This window comes from Sus scrofa, chromosome 1, assembly GCF_000003025.6.
Source record: "Sus scrofa isolate TJ Tabasco breed Duroc chromosome 1, Sscrofa11.1, whole genome shotgun sequence".
Lineage (NCBI taxonomy): Eukaryota > Metazoa > Chordata > Mammalia > Artiodactyla > Suidae > Sus > Sus scrofa.
The window spans coordinates 252,252,632-252,272,398 of record NC_010443.5 but is presented as its reverse complement, the minus strand read 5'-3'; the positions used below and the strand labels follow the sequence as shown (position 1 = coordinate 252,272,398).

General features: G+C 40.1%; 1 protein-coding gene across 5 annotated transcripts in view; it reads left to right on the top strand.

Moving 5' to 3' along the window:
• KIAA0368 (KIAA0368 ortholog) overlaps nucleotides 1–19,767 on the top strand; it is a 103,382-nt gene that overhangs the window by 52,670 nt on the left and 30,945 nt on the right. For all 5 annotated transcript variants that reach the window (XM_021067464.1, XM_021067473.1, XM_021067461.1 and 2 more), the window contains 15 exons: nucleotides 429–514; nucleotides 739–817; nucleotides 3,223–3,272; nucleotides 4,278–4,344; nucleotides 4,436–4,558; nucleotides 6,661–6,764; nucleotides 7,164–7,287; nucleotides 8,203–8,283; nucleotides 9,283–9,517; nucleotides 10,096–10,187; nucleotides 11,889–12,023; nucleotides 12,834–12,996; nucleotides 13,442–13,614; nucleotides 15,016–15,117; nucleotides 18,597–18,720. In XM_021067464.1, coding sequence (XP_020923123.1) covers nucleotides 429–514; nucleotides 739–817; nucleotides 3,223–3,272; nucleotides 4,278–4,344; nucleotides 4,436–4,558; nucleotides 6,661–6,764; nucleotides 7,164–7,287; nucleotides 8,203–8,283; nucleotides 9,283–9,517; nucleotides 10,096–10,187; nucleotides 11,889–12,023; nucleotides 12,834–12,996; nucleotides 13,442–13,614; nucleotides 15,016–15,117; nucleotides 18,597–18,720 — 1,738 coding nt within the window. The remainder of the gene's footprint in view (nucleotides 1–428; nucleotides 515–738; nucleotides 818–3,222; nucleotides 3,273–4,277; nucleotides 4,345–4,435; nucleotides 4,559–6,660; nucleotides 6,765–7,163; nucleotides 7,288–8,202; nucleotides 8,284–9,282; nucleotides 9,518–10,095; nucleotides 10,188–11,888; nucleotides 12,024–12,833; nucleotides 12,997–13,441; nucleotides 13,615–15,015; nucleotides 15,118–18,596; nucleotides 18,721–19,767) is intronic.

The following is a 19,767-nucleotide window of genomic DNA, read 5'->3' as shown; positions in this document are numbered from 1 at the left end:
TCATGGGTACCAGTCAGGTTTGTTTCCCCTGAGCCATGACAGGAACTTTCACAGACTGTTGATTGAAGCTACTGATTGGCTTCCTGAGTTGCTTAGTGAAAATATTTGTACTGAAGAGAACTGTATTATTTTTTTTTTTCATTTTTGTTATCTATTTTATTTTTATTTTTTTAAACTTTATTTTATTAGAGTATAGTTGATTTACAATGTTGTATTAATTTCAGGTGTACAGCAGAGCGAATCAGTCATACGTGTAAATGTAACCATTCTTTTTTCTCAGCGAAAATATTTTATTGACGAGAACTGCATTGTTTTTGAAGAGCAAGATGTCGTGTAAAAGATCTGCTGTTGGATCCTTAACAGTATTTGAACACAGTATATTGCTGTTCTTGTTAATTGGTGTTCGTGACATTGTTCCTTTCTCATAGGTGGTGTATGATGGACTCTTTGGTACAAATACAAATTCAAAATTAAGAACATTATCTCTCCAATTCGTACATCACATTTGTGTAACGTAAGTCTTTTGAACTACTTGTAAAGTTTTCAAGCTGGAGTGATCAAGTGATGCAAGTATATCTTACCTAGAAAGAAATCCTGTTTGCTTCTCTTAAAATATTTTGTATTTTAATAGATTATCTAAACTTAACTTCAGTTATGTCTCTATTTTAAGTAGTCACCTGGAAAGATGTTATGAGATTCTTATATCTTGCTTATGTGTATGTGTTATTTTTTAAAAAGCTGTCCAGAAGTCAAGATTAAGCCATTAGGTCCAATGCTTTTGAATGGCCTCACCAAGCTAATCAATGAATATAAAGAAGTAAGTGACTTGTTTTTTTAATTTGTGTTTAATACTTTACACGTTAAAGTGTTTTCTATTGTAAATTTTTCTGGTCTATATGTTGATATAGTTAAAGTTTGCTCTTGTTCCATTGTTTCTTAACATTTTAAATTGAACTGATGCAAATTTTAGAAATTACTGCCATCTTTTGCCCTTTTTTGGGCAATGAGTGTTAAAAACTGATAAGGGGAGTTCCTGTCGTGGCGCAATGGAAATGAATCCAACTAAGAACCATGAGGTTGCAGGTTCGATCCCTGGCCTCGCTCAGTGGGTTAAGGATCCAGCACTGCCGTGAGCTGTGGTGTAGGTCACGGACATGGCTTGGATCTGGTGTTGCTATGGCTGTGGCATAGGCTGGCAGCTACAGCTCCGATTAGACCCCTAAGCCTGGGAACCTCCATATGCTGCGGGTGAGGCCCTAAAAGGACAAAAGACAAAAACAAAAACAAAACAAAACTGATAAGGATCTTGATGTTGTCTTAACACTTTTTTTAGATACCATTTTTAAAAGTACATTTTAATTTACTTTTAGGCACTGTGCAAAAATGGAATGAAAAGAATTAAATTTTATGATTTGTTTCCATATGGGTCAATTTGGATTTGCTTGTCTTGAGAAATAGTGCTAATTCTTAGGGACTCTGATTTTATTGATTCAAAATTCTGTCAAAACATGCATTCAGTAAATTTTTGATTCTTTAAGTGGGATGAGGATTCCTTGGATTATAGATTTTTCAAATCCTATTTCTCCTTGCCATATCACTCTTACCATCTCTAGTATTTCAGGGGAATTTGGTAAGAAAGGTAAGGTTTCAAGAACTCTGAAGTTAGCATTGTTTTCTGAAGTCTTAGCTCAACATGAATGCATGCTTGACCAACACTTTGTCATTTAGAGTTAGAATTGTGGTTTGAATCTTAGTTTTGCTCTTTGGTGAATTACTTAAATTCTTTGGACCTCTGTTCTTTATCAGAAAAAAAATCACTTCATTGGATTATTGTGAAGATTAAATGAGATAATGTAAATTGTTCAGCACAGTGAAGCATATTAGTAGATATTATTATTAGTGAAAGCTACGTATTTGTGTGCGGCGGTGGTTTGGCACAGTGTTAGGTCTGACTCTCCTGTCTTCCTCTGAATAGAGCTTGCGTGGTTCACAAGACCTTGAGACACTCTCAGATTATTTTTATGACATAGACAGTCAAATGCTTTGGATGGTTGGTAGAAATAAAAATACTTTGGGGCTTGGGGAGAAAAAGTATTTTTGAAAATAGTTCAGGAGTTCCCTTTGTGGCACAGTGTAAATGAATGAGACTAGAATCCTTGAGGATGTGGGTTCCATGCCTGGTGTTGCTCAGTGGGTCGGGATCAGGCATTGCTGTGAGCTGTGGTGTAGGTCGCAGATGCGGCTCTGAACCCGCGTTGCTGTGCCCATGGTGTAAGCCAGGGCTGTAGCTCTGATTTGACCCCTAGCCTGGTAACTTCCATGTACAGTGAGTGCGGCCCTAAAAAGCAAAGTAAAAGAAAGGAAGGAAAGAAAGGAAGGAAGGAAGAAACGGAGAAAGAAAGAAAGAAAGAAAAAGAAAGAGAAAGAAAGAAAAAGAAAGAAAGAAAAGAGGTTAGAGAGACCATATAAACTACAGGGCTCTAATCCTCTTACCTCCAGATGATGCCTGCATGTCTTGCCAACACACAAACCCCTAAGAGTGGCCATGCAGCTGTGTGGATCCTATGTTAAATGTATAAACTTCAGTGTTACTGGGTAATGCTTCTGAGTAATGTCAGACTATCGGTTTTCATAAAACCATGTAAAATTCTACCTGTATCTTGAGGTGGGAACCTCACTGACTCACCCAAATACTATGAGCCCTTTAATTTTTTTATGGTAGTAGGTATGAGAAGTTTACTAGAGTGCAGATTTTTAGACAATAGCTCCCCAGTTTGCTACAGTTTGGGGTGAGAGAGGGTGGGTCCTAGTCCGGTGGGCCGGTGGTGAATTTTCTCATAAGTTAAGCTGTTTTCCTAGTATGTTGGCAGAGAATTTTGGTATTTGCAGTTTACATAATATTGAAAATATTCTGAGCTTAGTGGCAGCTAAGAGACCCTTTTCGCATACGACCACTGTATTTTCCTTTTGAGTCAGGAATGTAAGGTTTTGTTTAGTTTTTCCTTTTAGTCGTGTGATCTCTTCTGGGTTTGAACATTTTTGTTTATTTGTTCAGATGCTGATATCATATAGGTAGGCAGAGTAAGGCCTAGGTTTAACAAGGAGTAAAATAATGCATTTAATTGTAGCAAAAAGGTTTTGCCGTTTACTGTGTTTTTTGTTTTGTCTGCTTTTGTTCTTTTTTTTTTCTTTTTCTTTTTTTTTTCCCCCCTTAATTTCAAGGACCCTAAGCTACTGTCAATGGCATATTCAGCTGTTGGAAAACTCTCCAGGTGAGTAAACTCTTTTTCAGTGAGAGATGTCTTGTCGGTAAACTAAGAAAAATTGTGGCATTTAATAATGGATAGAGAATAGATTTGTCATGATTCTGAAAGGAGATGTATTTAATAACCATAGGTTGTTTATAAATGTTTTCCTTGTAGAAGGATAATGACATGAGATATTTTAATTTACATTTGAAGCTATGTCACCATATTAAATGGCAGTCTTGAATTGAGATTCTGAACTGGACTGTGTCATCTAAAGTGTTCCATTTCTTTTACCCTTGAGACATTTAATTGACCTTAAGTGTGCTTGTTGCTACTTCCTACTAGTTTTTATAATCTCCGTAATCAAGGTTTTTTTTAGGGATTATCTTTTCTGATAGTATTATTTTATGATTCTGAGTTACCCTGTTGCCAAAGGTGGATTTTTTTTTTTTTCTTCTACTTGGTATAGTACCCAGTTCTTCCTGGTTACCTCTTCCTCTGTATTTCAGAGCAGAGGGATAGAGGCTCACCTCCTCAGTGGCCCCAGGTGCTGCCTCCACCTCTGGCACGCGTTCCGTATTGGCCTGTGTGGACTGGGTCTTGCTCTGCCCTGTGTAGGGGAAGGAGCTTTGGGACTCAGAAGAAAGCCACTCCAGAGCAACTCATACACCACAGCAAACCTTGTCCCTTGTGTGTGGTCACAAAGTGACAAAGCTCCTTATCACCATAGTCTTTAGTTTAAATACCATTTAGTCTTACCTGTTTTCTTTATTTTAAAATCAGAAATGTTAACTGAATGCATGGATTATAATGATACCATTTGGATAATATGTGTATTAATCCAGGGTTACTTGGATTAGACGGTTGAAGAATTAAATATTTACCTTAAAAAGTATTTGGCTCTTTGGGGAGGTAATCCAGTGATGCTCAAAGGTGAAAGTACAAGTTCAGGAACATTTGTGCTTAGTTGCATTTTCTTCCACCTCATGGAAGCTTGTGACATAACGATGCTCTCGTTTTCTCTTACAGTCGAATGCCCCACTTGTTCACTAAGGACATAGCTCTCGTGCAGCAGCTTTTTGAAGCCCTGTGTAAGGTAGGGAAACACCTGGCAAGTGTATGCTTTCTGTTTGGATGCTCACTCAGAAGCTCGACGGGGGGAAACATTCTTTTTATCATCGTCATAGGAAGAGCCCGAGACGCGACTTGCTATTCAAGAAGCGTTATCCATGATGGTTGGAGCTTATAGTACTTTGGAAGGAGCACAGCGGACTCTCATGGAGGCACTTGTGGCTTCGTACTTAATAAAGGTAGGTTTCAACCATGTGAACTCTCATGGCTGGTAGTGTCTGCATTTTACATTTGTGAGATCAAAATCTAAATTGCTTTTTGTCTTAACTCTCGATAAGGAAGAGGAATATTTGCTTTTACTTGGACTGTGATTTAGCATCTCTTTTGGGGGAGAAGGCCTTATGTTTAAAGCCTTCCTTGTTGGAAAACTGTTCTTAATGCCATAGTTCTTCCAGTTGGAAGTGTTTTGGTTTTAACTGGTAGTTAAGTGCTGCAGTCCATTGGGGTGGAATTCTGTAGGTAACTTTGGGGGGAAAAGCACAAGGAAAGAAAGACACATGTTGTTTATCAAAATGAGTTTTTAGGAAGTCAGCCAGTACCATCATACATATTCTTCTTCCTTCTAGTCCTCTTTGCCTGTCATGGGAGTTGGTAGGAGAAATTTGAATGTCTGTGGTTATATATGCACATATGTATACACGATGCATAATATGTAATATATTTAAAGTGAAGAAAAATGCAGTGTAAAATAATTTATTATGCAGTTGCTTTAGTCAGCTCTTTGTCCTCCATTTCTAGGAGTAGAAAGAGGGAATGATGTAAAATATTAGTGAGATTAACATGCATTGTGTCTTCTTGAAATTTCACCATCATATTCATACATTTATATTGAAGGAATTATTAAAGCTTCAGAAAGGTATCTGGCTTCTATTGAAATATCACAGGATAATTATGTACACTCAGAGGGTTTATTATATGTAGAGTCCCATTGTCAAATGCTCTTGGTGTCCAGTGTACATGGTTCATGGTCATAGAACACGGACAAAGAAATACAGGCTTGTTTGGAAGCACATTAGAATACTTAAAACTTTCTGTAGGTAACCTTACTAGGAAATGTAATGCTTGTGTAATGCACATGGGTGTTGGTTATACTTATGTGGATCAAAGCATATAACAATATTTCCAAGGCAAAGGTGATTTATTTTCTTTTTTCAGACTACATGTAAGGCAGTCGATATGATTTACCCTGGGCTAAATCATATAGACTAGTCCTCACTGCCCTTCACAACAGCTCAGGGAATGCCAAAGAGCAGGAACACCTGAATGAATGAGACAGTATCTATTTTTTGTTAATCTCTTCGTCTTTTGAGGGCCGCACCGTGGCATGTGGAGGTTCCCAGGCTAGGGGTCTAATTAGAGCTGTAGCTGCCGGCCTACACCACAGCCACAGCAGCGCCAGATGGGAGCCAGATCTGCAACCTGTACCACAGCTCATGGCAATGCTGGGTCCTTAACCCACTGAGTGAGGCCAGGCATCGAACTTGTGTCCTCCTGGACACTAGTCGTGTTCATTAATCACTGAGTCACAACAGGAATTCCAACCTAAAAATGTTAGAGGTATTTTGTTTTAAATCTGTAAGGGTTCCAAGCAAGTTCTGTGTGTGTTCCCTGAGAAGTATCTGAATTTCACTCATGTGCCTGAGAGTTTGAGAGTTAGGGAAGCAGGGGTGGTGGCGAGAAACTGCCTCGGCGACATTGGTCCTATCGTTGGGCTGAGGATGTGCTTCTACAGAGATTCTCTGACTGTGGTTTTTGTAGGGTTTCCTGTTTTATTTGGAGGGGCCTCTTAGATCATAAAAGTACTTTTTTTTTTTTTTTTGGTCTTTTTAGGGCCACACCTGTGGCATATGGAGGTTCCCAGGCTAAGGGTCTAATCAGAGCTGTAGTCGCCGGCCCACACCAGAGCCACAGCAACATGGGATCTGAGCTGTGTCTGCGACCTACACCACAGCTCACGGCAGCACCAGATCCTTAACCCACTTAATGAGGCCAGGGATCGAATCCGTGTCCTCCTGGATACTGATCGGGTGCGTTACTGCTGAGCCACGACAGGAACTCCATAAAAGTAGTTTTTAAAAAGTGTCATTGTCCAAAGATTTCGAAAAAACAACATGATTAAAGATCTTGACTAAATGATTTTATTTATTTAAAGATAATTGAAATAGCAACTTAAATTTTAATTGTTTACAATTAAAATGACTTATCTTGACTGTAATGAATTGTTGGTAATGTTTATATCTCTTTGTTCACGTGTGTGTGCCTGTGTTTGTGTGTCAAATAGCCTGAAGTTCAAGTTCGACAAGTGGCTGTGAAATTTGCCAGCACGGTGTTTCCCTCAGATCATATACCGTCCAGATATTTGCTCTTACTAGCTGCTGGAGATCCGTAAGTTTCAAAAAATGTTAATTTGAATTCGAGTTCATTTAAAATTTATTTGAAAATTCATTAAAAGGTGTGTCGTTTGCGGTGTTGGTCTGTGGAATTTAGAAGCAAGTCATTCGAATTCAGAGTATGGCCTCCTCGATGTAATATATAGATCTGTACTCATACCATGTCTTGCTTTTTCTGTGGGTAAAAATCAGAGATAAAAGCCACATGGCTCTACAGATCTCATGAAATTTCCAAAAATAAGTGATTGCTTATCATGTATTTTATGACTTTTTGCTTAGATAGCCAAGAATATATTTAAGACAGATGCCAAATAAAATTGCTGTTCTTAATCTTCATATGCTCATTTTCTAGTTGGTGAAATTTACTTATTTTTCTTATTTGTCTTTCTGAAAGACGGGAAGAAGTTCATGGAGAAGCACAGCGAGTATTAAGGTGTCTTCCTGGTAGAAACAGAAAAGAAAGTTCTTCTAAGCAGATGCCATCTTTCCCAGAAATGGTATATTATATCCAAGAAAAGGTATGGCATTTAACTTCAGATAATTAGTTTGAGTCATATAATGTATGATGAAAATGAACATACTTTTTTTAGGTGGTATATTTTAAAATGTTACTCACTAAATGTTGAACAGTAGTAAGGTGTCTAACAATGTGATCATTTACACTAAGAGGAAGGTACAAAATGAAGAGAAAAATATAAATCTCAATTGTAATGAAATTCTTTTGCCCACATCTGAATTACTTACTGTTCCTTTTATGCTCTTCAGCATTGTGGCTGTGTTTAAAAATTTTCCCCTTGGCATGACATACTTAAAAATATGTCTTTCTCTTTGTAAGGGCCCTATGTGGGGCATCATAAGTTTAAGAATGCTTTAGGGTATTGGCAGTCATGACACCCCCCCCCCCCCCCCCCGATTGCTGCCTTCTACCTCTCCTAGTAGTCTTAGCTTTTTGCTTAGATAGACATCTTAGGGTGTTTTGGGTCACTTGGGTCTGTGTGTAGCGGCCCCGATTCTCTTCTCTATAGCTCTTTCATAGTTAGAGTCAGAAGATGCTTTCGTGCTAACGTTTTCCTTCTACCTCTATTATTAATGAAAATAACTGGCATGCAGTGTCCTGGGGTGACCGTGTCAGTAGATGCCTGGAGTAGGTTTATTCTTTTTGTTTATTTTTATTGTATGTGTTAATTGCTTTTATGTCATCTTTGCAGCTTTTTTCTTTTTCTTTCTTTTATTACAGTTGATTTATAGGTTTATTCTTTTTAAACAAGCCAGTCCAAAGGGAACACACCTGTCGCTTAGGGTTTGAGGTCTATGCGAATCAAGCACAATGAATGGAAAAACAGTGTAGCCAGAGGATAGTTTATATTTGGGCTGAGAAAGAGTACATGTGCTTTGTTTTTCAGTAATTTGGTTTGGGGGCTTATTTTTGTTAGGCTTCCCATCGAATGAAAACTCCGGCCAAGTACATGACTGGGACCACTGTCCTTCCATTTAACCCGGCTGCCTTTGGAGAGGTAGGACTGGCATGTATTTCTATTTTGCTTCCACTAAAGGTTCTTGAAGAGAATGTTACAGTCAAAAAAAGGTCTGAATTTTTTGAGTTCTAGGTAAATGCATGTTGTGATGTCACTTTTATACCAGGTTCTTCATTAGGAAAACAGTACTTGGTGTAAATGGTATTATTTTAACTCATAGTGGAATCTGGAATCTAGACTCATATTTACCTCAGGACAGTTCTCTTCATAAGAGAACTGGATGCTCTGCGTTGATTGCTATTGGGAATTTTTAGCAAATTAAATTTGAATTCTACAGCCCACAATATATTGAGATTATTTGGCTGATGCAGTTTTGAAGGTTAAGAGACTTAATTTTCACATTTACTAAGGGAAATTCTCGTTTAAGTCACTGACTTGCATTAATTAAATGCAAGAAGTAATCTTGTTCAGAGTCGGAGTACTCACAGTGAAATTGCTGCCTGTCCTATTCTAGCTGTTAAGGAAAGAGCTTCCAGAAGACTCCTTTGTGGCTAATTCATGTCAGAGCTTTTTATGGCATCTTAGCTACACTTCTCTGGATGATTTGAACCCATTTTCTCAAATTCTTGCGACAGAGGGGATTAAGTGCAATTGGAATTCCAGAGAAATAGATCATTGGCCCCGGGTTTCTGCCCAGAGTCTGTCTGTCTCTCTCTCTCACACACATCTTTAAAAAAATAATGATTTTCATTGTCATATTTTAGACTTTAAAAGTTGAGTTTGCATTTTAACTCCACTAAACTTTGTTTAAAAAGAAAACAGCACTCTCTGGATTATGAAAGCTGGTTATGTAAATTTTGCTCCATTGTGGTACTTTCAGCTCACATAGTGAGTCATGCTTTCCAGCTTCTGTGAGGATTGTTGAATAGCTTGATGAAGGAGGTGGGAGAATCAAAACTGGGAACTGTCACTTTGAAGAGAATCTCCCATCTTGATTTTCTCGAGGAGCTTATCTGGTATTCTTCCTTTTGTTTGCAGATAGTTCTGTACTTGCGGATGTGCCTAGCTCACAGTGCGGGAGTGGTACCCACCTCTCAGAGTCTGGCTGATATGCAAGATCATGCCCCAGCCATTGGACGCTATATACGGACTTTAATGTCCAGCAGCCAGGCGACGTCATCCTCCTCTTCTTCTTCCTCCTCCAAGAGTGGGGAAACCAACCCCGTTCAGATCTACATTGGCCTGCTTCAGCAGCTCTTAGCAGGTGTCGGAGGTAGGAGGTCATGATGTTTGGGACAGATATTAAAGCACTTAAGCACAAATCTAATTTTAAACTCAGCTGAGGGAGTTCCTGGTGGTCTAGCGGTTGGGACTCTGCGCTTTCACCACTGTGGACTGGGTTCAGTCCCTGGTCTGGGAACCGAGGTCCTACATCAAGCTCCTGTATGCTCTGGCAACGAAAAAAAAAAGAAAAGATAAACTCAGCTGAGAATTTATAGCAAGATATTATTTTCTCTCTTCACTTCTGTAACTGAATATTAATCTTGGTTTCTTTTCTAAACTTACCTGATGCATCTTTGATACACTATTTCTCTTTTCAGAAAGAAATGCTAACAGAGGATAGTGTATTTTTACTTTGGAAGTGGGTGTGAAGAACAGGGCATCTTTTTAGACAACTAGTCTGTAGATTTGCTACGTTGAATCACATACTATATTTAGGTTAATTTTTATTTCATAGAACTGGGGAATACCTCCTAAAGCAGTAGCCTTATGCTTTAGAGGAATTTAGTGATCCCTGTGTGTTTACCACTTTCCTGAAATCAAAACATTTCTGAATTCCTTCTTATTTAGGTTTGCCAGTCATGTACTGTCTGTTGGAAGCTGTCTCAGTGTATCCAGAAAAACTGGCTGCTAAATTTGTGGACAAAACAGAATGGATAAAGGTATATCCTCCTTTTTGATTCTGTATATTTTATTTTATTTTTTTCCACGTCTGTGGTATGTTTAAGTTCCCGGGCCGGAGCTTGAACCTGCACCACAGCAGTGACCCGAACCACTGCAGTAGCAATGCCACATCCTTAACCTCTTGTGCCACAGGAGAACTAGATCCTTATTAATGGTCGTTTAGGGTGCTTCCATTTGGCTACAATGAACAATTCATCATTTGAATCTGAGCGGGTGTGTCTTTCGATGGATTTGTTAGAAGTGGAACTGAGGACACATGGATGCAATTTTGGTAGATAATACACATCCTCCTAATAAGCAGTGCCATTGCTCACTCCCACCAGCGATGTGCTTGGAAAGTATCTTGTCCCATGGTCACACCAAAAGTGTTGCCAGGTTTAGCAAATAAAAATGCAAGATGCTCAGTTAAACTCGAATTTCAGACAATGAATAATCTTCATTAGTACAGGTCTGGCTCATATAGTTTTGTATACCGCTCATGCTACATAATACAGTTCTTTTTGGAAAATGCAGGTTGAATTACAGTAAAATGTACCAATTATCTGTCTAAGTGTGAAAGCATGAATGTAATTTACCACCAGGGATGAGTTTTGCACTTTTCTGGAAAATCTTGTCATATGAAATTGTTTCTAGTTTAGAAAAATTTTTTATTCTTTGTGCATATTTGCTGATTTTAAAATGATCTTAGAGTTTTTGACCTTCGATCTTGTAGATCAGGGCTCATTAACCTACGGTCCACATACTGGATCTGGCCTGCCTCTTGATTGTACGTCTTGCAAGTTAAGCTTACATTTTTTTTTTTTTTTTTTCCTTTTTTGGCTGCCCAGTGGCATATGGAGTTCCTGGGCCAGGGATCAGATCCCAGCCACAGTTGTGACCTACCACCACAAGTGCGGGAACACCAGATCCTTAACCCACTGTGCCTGGCGGGGTATCAAATCTGCATTCTGGTGCTGCAGAGATACGATGATGCCATTGCTCCAGTGTTTACTTCGTTGTTGTTGTTGTCTTTTTAAGGCCATACCTGCTGCATTTGGAAGTTCCTAGGTTAGGGGTCAAATTGGAGCTGTAGCTGCCAGCCTATGCCACAGCCACAGCAACACCAGATCCAAGCCCCATCTGTGACATATACCACAGCTCACGGCAATGCCGGATCTTTAACCCACCGAGCGAGGCCAGGAATTGAACCCTCGTCCTCATGGATATTAGTCTGGTTTGTTATCACTGAGCCGTGGTAGGAACTCCATGTTTACACTTTCAAAGAGTTGAAAAGAAAAATCAAAAGGATAATAAAACTTCCTGATGTGTGAAAATTGTGTCCATTAGGTTGTATTGGAGCCCCCACTCACCCATTTGTTGTCTGTGATTGCTGCTTCACCACAAGGGCAGAGTAGAATTGTTGCAAGAGATTTGGCCCTTTATAGAAAACGTGCTGACCTTTGTTTCATGTCATCTGTGCATTTATTCCCTGTTTTATGCTTTGTATCTTTGCTGAAAATCCATGTCAGATTTTGGTCTGTAACAGCTTTTGTTTTGAAATAACAGCTAGTTCTTTTCTCATAGATGCCAGTAGGTTGAACATTGTAATGGGTAACTTATTCTTAACTTTAAATGTTAGAAGTTGTCAGCAGGGAGATGATCTTGTATCCTGTATGTATTTCTTTTTCTACACCACTCAGAGTCTGATGAATAGCAGTAAAGAAGAGATGCGTGAACTGGCAGCATTGTTTTATTCCGTGGTGGTTTCTACTGTGTCAGGAAATGAATTGAAGTCAATGATTGAACAGCTTATAAAGACGACAAAGGACAATCACGTATGTTATCATTTTGTCTGTATTCTTTTTTTTGTGGAAAATAGTTTTACAAAAGCATCTAATGTATTTTTAGTTTTGAGGTTTTTATTTGTAAAATGAACTCACAAATTCCTTGCTTTTATGATTGTAAGGATTAAATGAGATGGAGAATACGTAGATTCTGTCAGTTCATTCAGCAAATTAGAGTGCCTTGTGTCTCATAGGCACTGGTTCAAGTGCTAGGAATACAGTGGGGAGTGAATACGCAGGAAGCCCTAGTACTGCTCGGTGCTCAGAAATGTTAGTTCCTTTTTCTTCTCCATCCACCGCCACTTCTCATTGTACCTGTCCCATGAGAAGGCATTGTAGAAACCGTAAGCTTTTATTGCCTACCTTGTGTTTGGAGGTTTTTAGTGATTAGTAATAGGATCTGTTCGGTGTGTTTTGTTGGCAGTAGGGGAAAATTTTACTTGAAAATTGTGCTGATGTAGTCATAAGTGTTATAAGCTCAAAGAAAGTGGGTGTGTATAAGAGCGGGCAAGGAAATCCCCTTGCCCAGAGTTGGAGTGGGTGTGATATTAGGGAGTTTCAATCTCGAAGTGAGTCAGAACTCAGCTTGACTTCTCAGGATTCTCTGTGTTAGAAACTCAGGGTTTCTCATGTGCGCTAATTGATTTATCAACATCCAGTGGGGCCTCAAATGGTCACTTTATTCTTTGGCCTGATGTTTTTATTGGAGAGATGATTGTAATAAACACACAGTTATTTCAGTGCATGCACACACGTATGAGAGAGAGAGAGACACACACGCTATTGTGTTGTTGAATCTAGAGCCCTGAGATACAGCACGGATCCCTGCTTGCATTGGGTTTCACAGTAGGAAGATATTTGGCTAAAAAGAAAATGAAAATGGCAGAGCAACAAGGTGTGGAGACAAATGCTGATTTCCTGCCTGAGCAAGAGGAACTCATTCAGAGTGCCACAGAAACTATAGGTAACGAATGTGTTTATGCTGACTTGGAGGTCAGCATAATTCGGTTAAAATTTTTGTGAATTAGGTTAAAATTTATTGTAACATTTCTTTCTATAATTTCTTTTTATAGCTTTGCACTCTAAACACTCAAGCTTTTTCACAAAATCTAGATGCTCAATAAATTGTGTTTTTAATAACCGTGAAAATACTCTAGTTTTTCTATATTTTTTTCCCTGCGTGTTTCTAGTTAACAGAGATGATTATGGGAAAAAATTTAAACAGTAAGAAAGGACACTACTCTCTGGTGTTTTATTTCTAAATAAATGCTAACAAGTTATCAACTGGAAAATGTTGTAGACTTTGATTTTATTTTGCTCTTTTAAAAAATCTGGAGTACCTTGCTGGTCGGTTTGGATCACAGGGGTAATAATATCTAATTCTCTCTTTTGTCTGAATATGCTTACAGGCTCATTTTTGGACAGTACCTCACCCCTCCTGGCAATTGCTGCCTGTACAGCTCTGGGTGAAATTGGTAGAAATGGTCCATTGCCCATCCCCAGTGAGGGATCTGGCTTCACCAAGCTGCATCTTGTGGAAAGCCTGCTAAATAGAATACCCTCCAGTAAAGAAACAAATAAGGCAAGTCTCTCCTTTTTATCCTTCTTTCTAAAATTCTTTCCATTCACAGATAAATGAGTAAAAATGCAATCACAGAAAGGATGGATGGCATTACACCTGGAAGAAGAGTTTAGTGGGAACAAGTGGTAACATAAAGAAGACAGTCCAGGGGTTCCTGTTGTGGCACAGAGGAACAAAATCCGACTAGGAACCATGAGGTTGTGGGTTCAATCCCTGGCCTTGCTCAGTGAGTTAGGGATCTGACATTGCTGTGAGCTGTGGTGTAGGTTGCAGATGCGGCTTGGATCCTGCGTTGCTGTGGCTGTGGTGCAGGCTGGCAGCTGTAACTCTGATTGGACCCCAAGCCTGGGAACCTCCATATGTCGTGGGTGTGGCCCTAAAAAACAAAAAACAAAACAAAAAAAAAGTCCAGCTGACTGTTGAATTTTTAAGTGGGCATGACTTGTGCACAGCTTTTGACCCAGTGACTTCAGTTTAGGCCTGTAACCATTAAGATTTGGGTCATTGTGAAATGCATCAGGTACTTCTTTTGTCATGCAAAAAGTAGGTAATACATTGTGAAATAGTTTTTTGATTTTTGTAATTTTAGACCAAATCTAAATTTAACTTCTTACAGCCAATTTGGTTTTAAGAAATCTGGGTATTCGTAAGTAGAGTACGAGTAATCTCTGAGGAAAAGGGCATTTATAATTTTTCAGTAAAAACTTTCATAGGCTTAAAATTTTTTCTTTGTGATAAGAGCACCTCTATGTTGATGTATAAGGTGATTTAATGTGGAGAAAAATCAATTAATTACAAGTTTAATAAATATGTTACTTTATTCTTCATCTAGCTACTGTTTAAAACTTTCTAAGAAGATCAAAGTGTAGTATTTATTAGCTGTTATTAACCATCATTACCATCCATGGTTGAGCACTTGGAATCTGCCAAGCGTATGCTGAATGTTTCACATGCATTAATTAATTGAATCCCTAAAAGGTCTAGTGAAGTAGATAACAGTTGTCATCTCTGTTTTCCCAGTTAAGGAAATAGAGTCACAGAGAGGTTGAGTAATTTGCCTAAGATCACAGAGCTGTAAAGGGTACTAACATGTTCGAGTTGTGACTCTGGGCCCAGAACCTGCATTTGTAACTGTTACAGTTTGTAGGAAAATGAACCTAAAGACTATTCTTTTTTCTTTTGCAGCTCTGGACCCTTAATGAACTCAGTTTTCTTTCTTTCTGTCTCCAATGTCTTACAGACATAATGCTGTAAAACTGGATACTAAAAAAAAAGAAAACCCCAAATGCTCACCCTGTTGCAGATAGACAGACTCCCTCTCCCTGTCTCCTCATTTTGGAAATGTTCTGGGATTGAGTTGTTGTATACTTTGTTTTTTAAAAACATTCTCTATTCTTCCAGATGAAAGAACGAGCTATCCAAACACTGGGATATTTTCCTGTTGGAGATGGAGATTTTCCTCACCAGAAACTCCTCTTGCAAGGTCTGATGGATTCTGTGGAGGTATTTATATTGCTATCTGATTGTTAGCCATTCAAACAGAAGGCATTTTTTTAGCTGGAATTTTGCATGCTACAAGGTTTTGAATTAAACATTTGCTCATTTATGTAGCAAGTACTTACTGAGTCCTAGCCTTGGGCTCATTACTGTGGTAGTCAAGCATTGAGTACATCACCTATGTGGGAAAGTCCTTTTCTCATGATTTTTGATAAAGCGTGGTGCGGCATGGGTAGAAGGGGAAAGTTACCTAGTCAGCTGGGTGGCCGTGGTTGCCGGTATTGAATCTAGTGACTTGGCTTCTATCGTCTACAGAAATGTCCAGTGTGGTGAAGAAGACCTCCAAGTAGATAGTTGGTGGCCAGTGTGATAAGTGTTGTAATGTGGCCTAATCTGGCCCTGATTGGTCCTTGGTTCTTGTCACTTACATTTTTGTATACCAGCCTCTTTGTCCTTGTGTACTCTGAGTTTGTTTTTTGTTTTTTTTTTTCGGGGGGTGGGGGGCTGCCTATGGACATTCCTGGATCAGAGATGGAACCTGCCCCACAGCAGTGACCCGACATAGCAGTGACAGCGCTGGACCCCTTAACCTGCTAGGCCATCAGGGAACTCCTGCTCTGAGCTTTGGAAAGACCCATACCTCCTCTTCTTTCTCGGGTTGTTGCTGCACCCCTCTGAAAACCTCCCCACCCCTCAAACTAGAGTAGAGTCTTTAATTATCTGTGCCTTTCCATACTTTTCTTTTTTTTCTTTTTTTGTCTTTTTTAGGGCCGCACCTACGGCATATGGAGGTTCCCAAGCTAGGGGTCTAATCGGAGCTGTTGCTGCCAGCCTATGCCAGAGGCGCAGCAACACCAAATCCAAGCTGCGTCTTCGACCTACACCACAGCTCACAACAACGCCGGATCCTTAACCCACTGAGCGAGGCCAGGGATCAAACCCGAGTCCTCATGGATGCCAGTTGGGCTCGTTAACCGCTGAGCCATGACGGGAACTCCCATACTTTTCTTTTAACATTTACCATAATTTCTATTGGCCTACTAGACTGAGGGCAAAGTCTACCCTCCCCGCCTTTATAAAAGAGGGGCCTGGCAGTGCGATCTTAGTGGTAGGACCTCAAAAAAGTTTGGAAGAGTAACTCAATGAAGAGCCACTGCATGTCAGGCAGTGGACTCACAAAGGAGGGCCTGAGTCTTTGTCTGGGAGGGCTGGTGCCTACTGTGTGGTGGCCAAGATGCTGCTGGGCCTTGAAGGATGAGAAGGAAGAAAGAGGGGCGGCGGGATTGGGTGATAAGGCTGCTGAGTGATAGAGCCTGTATTAGGATTTGGGTCTCTGCATTCTTTTTTTTTTCCTTTGTTTTTATGGATGCACATGTGGCATATGAAAGTTTTCAGGTTAGGGGTCAAATCAGAGCTGCAGCTGCTGGCCTATGCCATAGGCACGAGAACGCTGGATCCAACCTACGCCACAGCTTGCAGCAACGTCGGATCCCTAACACACTGAGAGAGGCTAGGGATGGAACTCGCATCCTCACAGAGACAACATTGGGTCTTTAACCCTTTGAGCTACAGTGGGAACTCCCCAGGTCTCTGCATTCTTGATTCAGTATTTTTAAGGTGAAGTTTTTTGATAGGAGATGAGTCTCCCTGACGTTGCAACCTCTTGGGGAAAAGCTTGTGATACCTGCTTTTTTCTTTTTTTAAGTCTACGATAGAGATGGGTTTCTTCCAGTTTTGTTTAAATAAATGAAGGTTTGTCTTGATCTTAACTTGCTGCTGAAAACATTATTTTAAGCATTTAGAAGTACAGAAATATGGAAAGCTCAAAACATGGTGGAGAGATGACAGGGTAAGAATTTTGGTTTCTTTTAACTTTTTATTATGGAAAAATTCAAACATGCCCAGAAGTAGAGAGAATGATAATAAAATGATTCCCATGTGCCTGATTTGTTGCATTCTCTTCACCCAATCTTTAGAGTATTTAAAGCAGAGTCTAGCTATTAACTTACAAATGGAATTAGGGAGTTTTGTTTTTGTTTGTAATGTCAGGAATCTTGTAACTTACATGTAAACATGTAAAAACAGGCATGTGAAATGAATCTCTAATGTGGGGGTCTCTGTATTGAGATACCTTTTCTCAGCTTAGAGATGACCATGGAAGCTGTAGGACTGAAGCCCTGAAATCTTTTTTCCTCAGAGTAGGAAGCATGAGGTATCAGCCCCTGACACCTCAGTAAGGCTAGAGCCTTTAGCAGTTTGAGCCTGGGAAAGGCTAACCTGTTGTCTGTGCTTTTCAGAGCTCTCCCCAAGGTCAGGGCTTCTGTACCCCTCATGCTGTTTGTTCCTCTTTCTCTTTTTGTTCTCCTGTTCTTAAGTCTCTTCCAGTTCACAGTGAATAGAGAAAGAGACCAAAGCGAGCTAAGACAGGTCCAGTTCCATGAGTCAGTGATTCATAATTGTGAAACGTGTCGGAATTTCTAAATCTGGAGTTCTGTTGTGGCTTAGTGGTAATGAATCTGGCTAGTATCCATGAAGATACGGGTTGATCTCTGGCCCTGCTCAGTGGGTTAAGGATCTGGCATTGCAATGAACTGCTGTGTAAGTCGCAGACGTGGCTCAGATTCTGCATTGTTGTGGCTGTGGTGTAGGCTGGCAGCTGCAGCTCCTATTCGACTCCTAGCCTGGGAATATCCCTATGCCACAAGTATGCCCCTAAAAAAAAAAAAAAAAGTTCTAAATCTGATTTTTAAACATTTGAGTGTATATTTGAGAATTCTGTTAACTTTTGATTTTTAAAACAATTTCAAATTTGTAAGCATAATGTAAAGAACTTCTGTTAACCCTTTGTCTATATTTACCAAATTTTAGCCTTTAACATGTTTGCTTTATCATTCCTTGTTTTTTTCCTGACCCATTTGAGGGTAACTTGCAGATAGGTATCATGTAATTTAAGAGTGCAAAGAGGAGGTGTTAATAAACGAGAATGCCTGCTGTTACTGTCCAGTTACTAGCAGTCAGATGTCTACTAGAAGCTTCATGTGCCTTAACTTCGCTTAATCCTTGTGGCCTGATGAGGTGTGTGATGGTGTTATTTATGCTCATGTTACCCGTGAAGAAGTTGAGGCTCAGAATTTAAATAAGGGTATGTAACTGGAGGGAGACAGAATTTCTACCGAGGTCTGTGTGCTTCTCCTCTAAGTAAATGGTTCCATTCTTCCAAAGATTGAAAAGCACCGCCTAGTGGTTTTCTCCTGATGGAGGAGCAAGCAACATGGACTTGGGAGAAGAACCCTCAGGTCATTCTTGTGTTCTCCGTTCTCTTAGCCTGTTTCATTTTCCAACTATCCAGTTCGCTGAGAGAGTTTCAGGCAAAAGAGCGAAAACAAAGCACGCTGAGAGTCAAGATGGTCAACGGCCTTTTCTTGGAAATGGATGTTTTCGAGAAATGTTCTCTCTGACTCCTGGTTTTTTCTCCTTCATTGCAGGCCAAGCAGATAGAACTTCAGTTCACTATCGGCGAAGCCATTACCAGCGCTGCGATAGGAACCAGCTCCGTGGCCGCCCGGGATGCTTGGCTGGTGACTGAGGAAGAATATACCCCCCCTGCTGGTACCATGTAGTCAGCTAATTGGTTTATAACCCCTAGTAACTCTCTTCTGTTCTTGTGATCACCTTTGAAGCAAAAAATGTATATGTTCAATTTGAACTCTCCCTCCCAATATTTATATATGTTTTATCAAATAGTTGGTTAAAGGAGACCGTGTGCAAAATGAACAAGAACTGTTGGCTAGTGCTTTAGCAAGCAGGCAGGGGAGTGAGCTGTCGATTACCTCAGACCTGGGCTCTTTTCATGAGCACTGGTGCATTTGGCCAGTGCCAGAGGTCAGGGCATAGCAGTTCCAAGTTTTGTGTCCCCTAGCACTTCATCGCATAGTGAAGGTCTTGCTGCAGGTGCCTCTGGGCTGAGTCACTCTGGGTGTTCGTGATTGCAAGGGCAGGGGCAGGGAGCATGCACTTTCTGACTGTGTTACAGAGACTGTGACGTCACATGTCTCGTATGCCGCTAAACATCCTGCAGTGCATGTGATGGCTCTCCCCAACAGACTGTCCTCCCCCAAATGTCAGTAGTGCTGAGGTTGAGGAAGTCTGAAGGGACACAGGACAGGAGAACAATGTTGAGGTAGTTGGAGGAGAAAAGTGAGGTCAATAGAGGTTCGTTTGTGTGTTAGTTTTTATTTTATTTTTAAATTAAATTTTTTTTTTTTTTTTTTTTTTGTCTTTTTGTCTTTTTAGGGCTGCTCCCGCGGCATATGGAGATTCCCAGGCTAGGGGTCCAATCGGAGCCGTAGCCACCGGCCTACACCAGAGCCACAGCAACTCGGATCCGAGCCTTGTCTTCGACCTACATCACAGGTCACAGCAACGCCGGATCCTTAAGCCCCTGAGCAAGGCTAGGGATCGAACCTGCAACCTCATGGTTCCTAGTCAGATTCGTTAACCACTGAGCCACGACGGGAACTCTCTGTGTTTTAGTTTTTAGACGGGAGATGGGAAAGATATAGTAGAGAAAGAAAAATTGCCAACACTAGAGAAAATAGGGATAAGTAAAAAAAGGTAGTTTTTTAAAAAAGAGAAGTTTTTTTTTTTTGTCCTTTG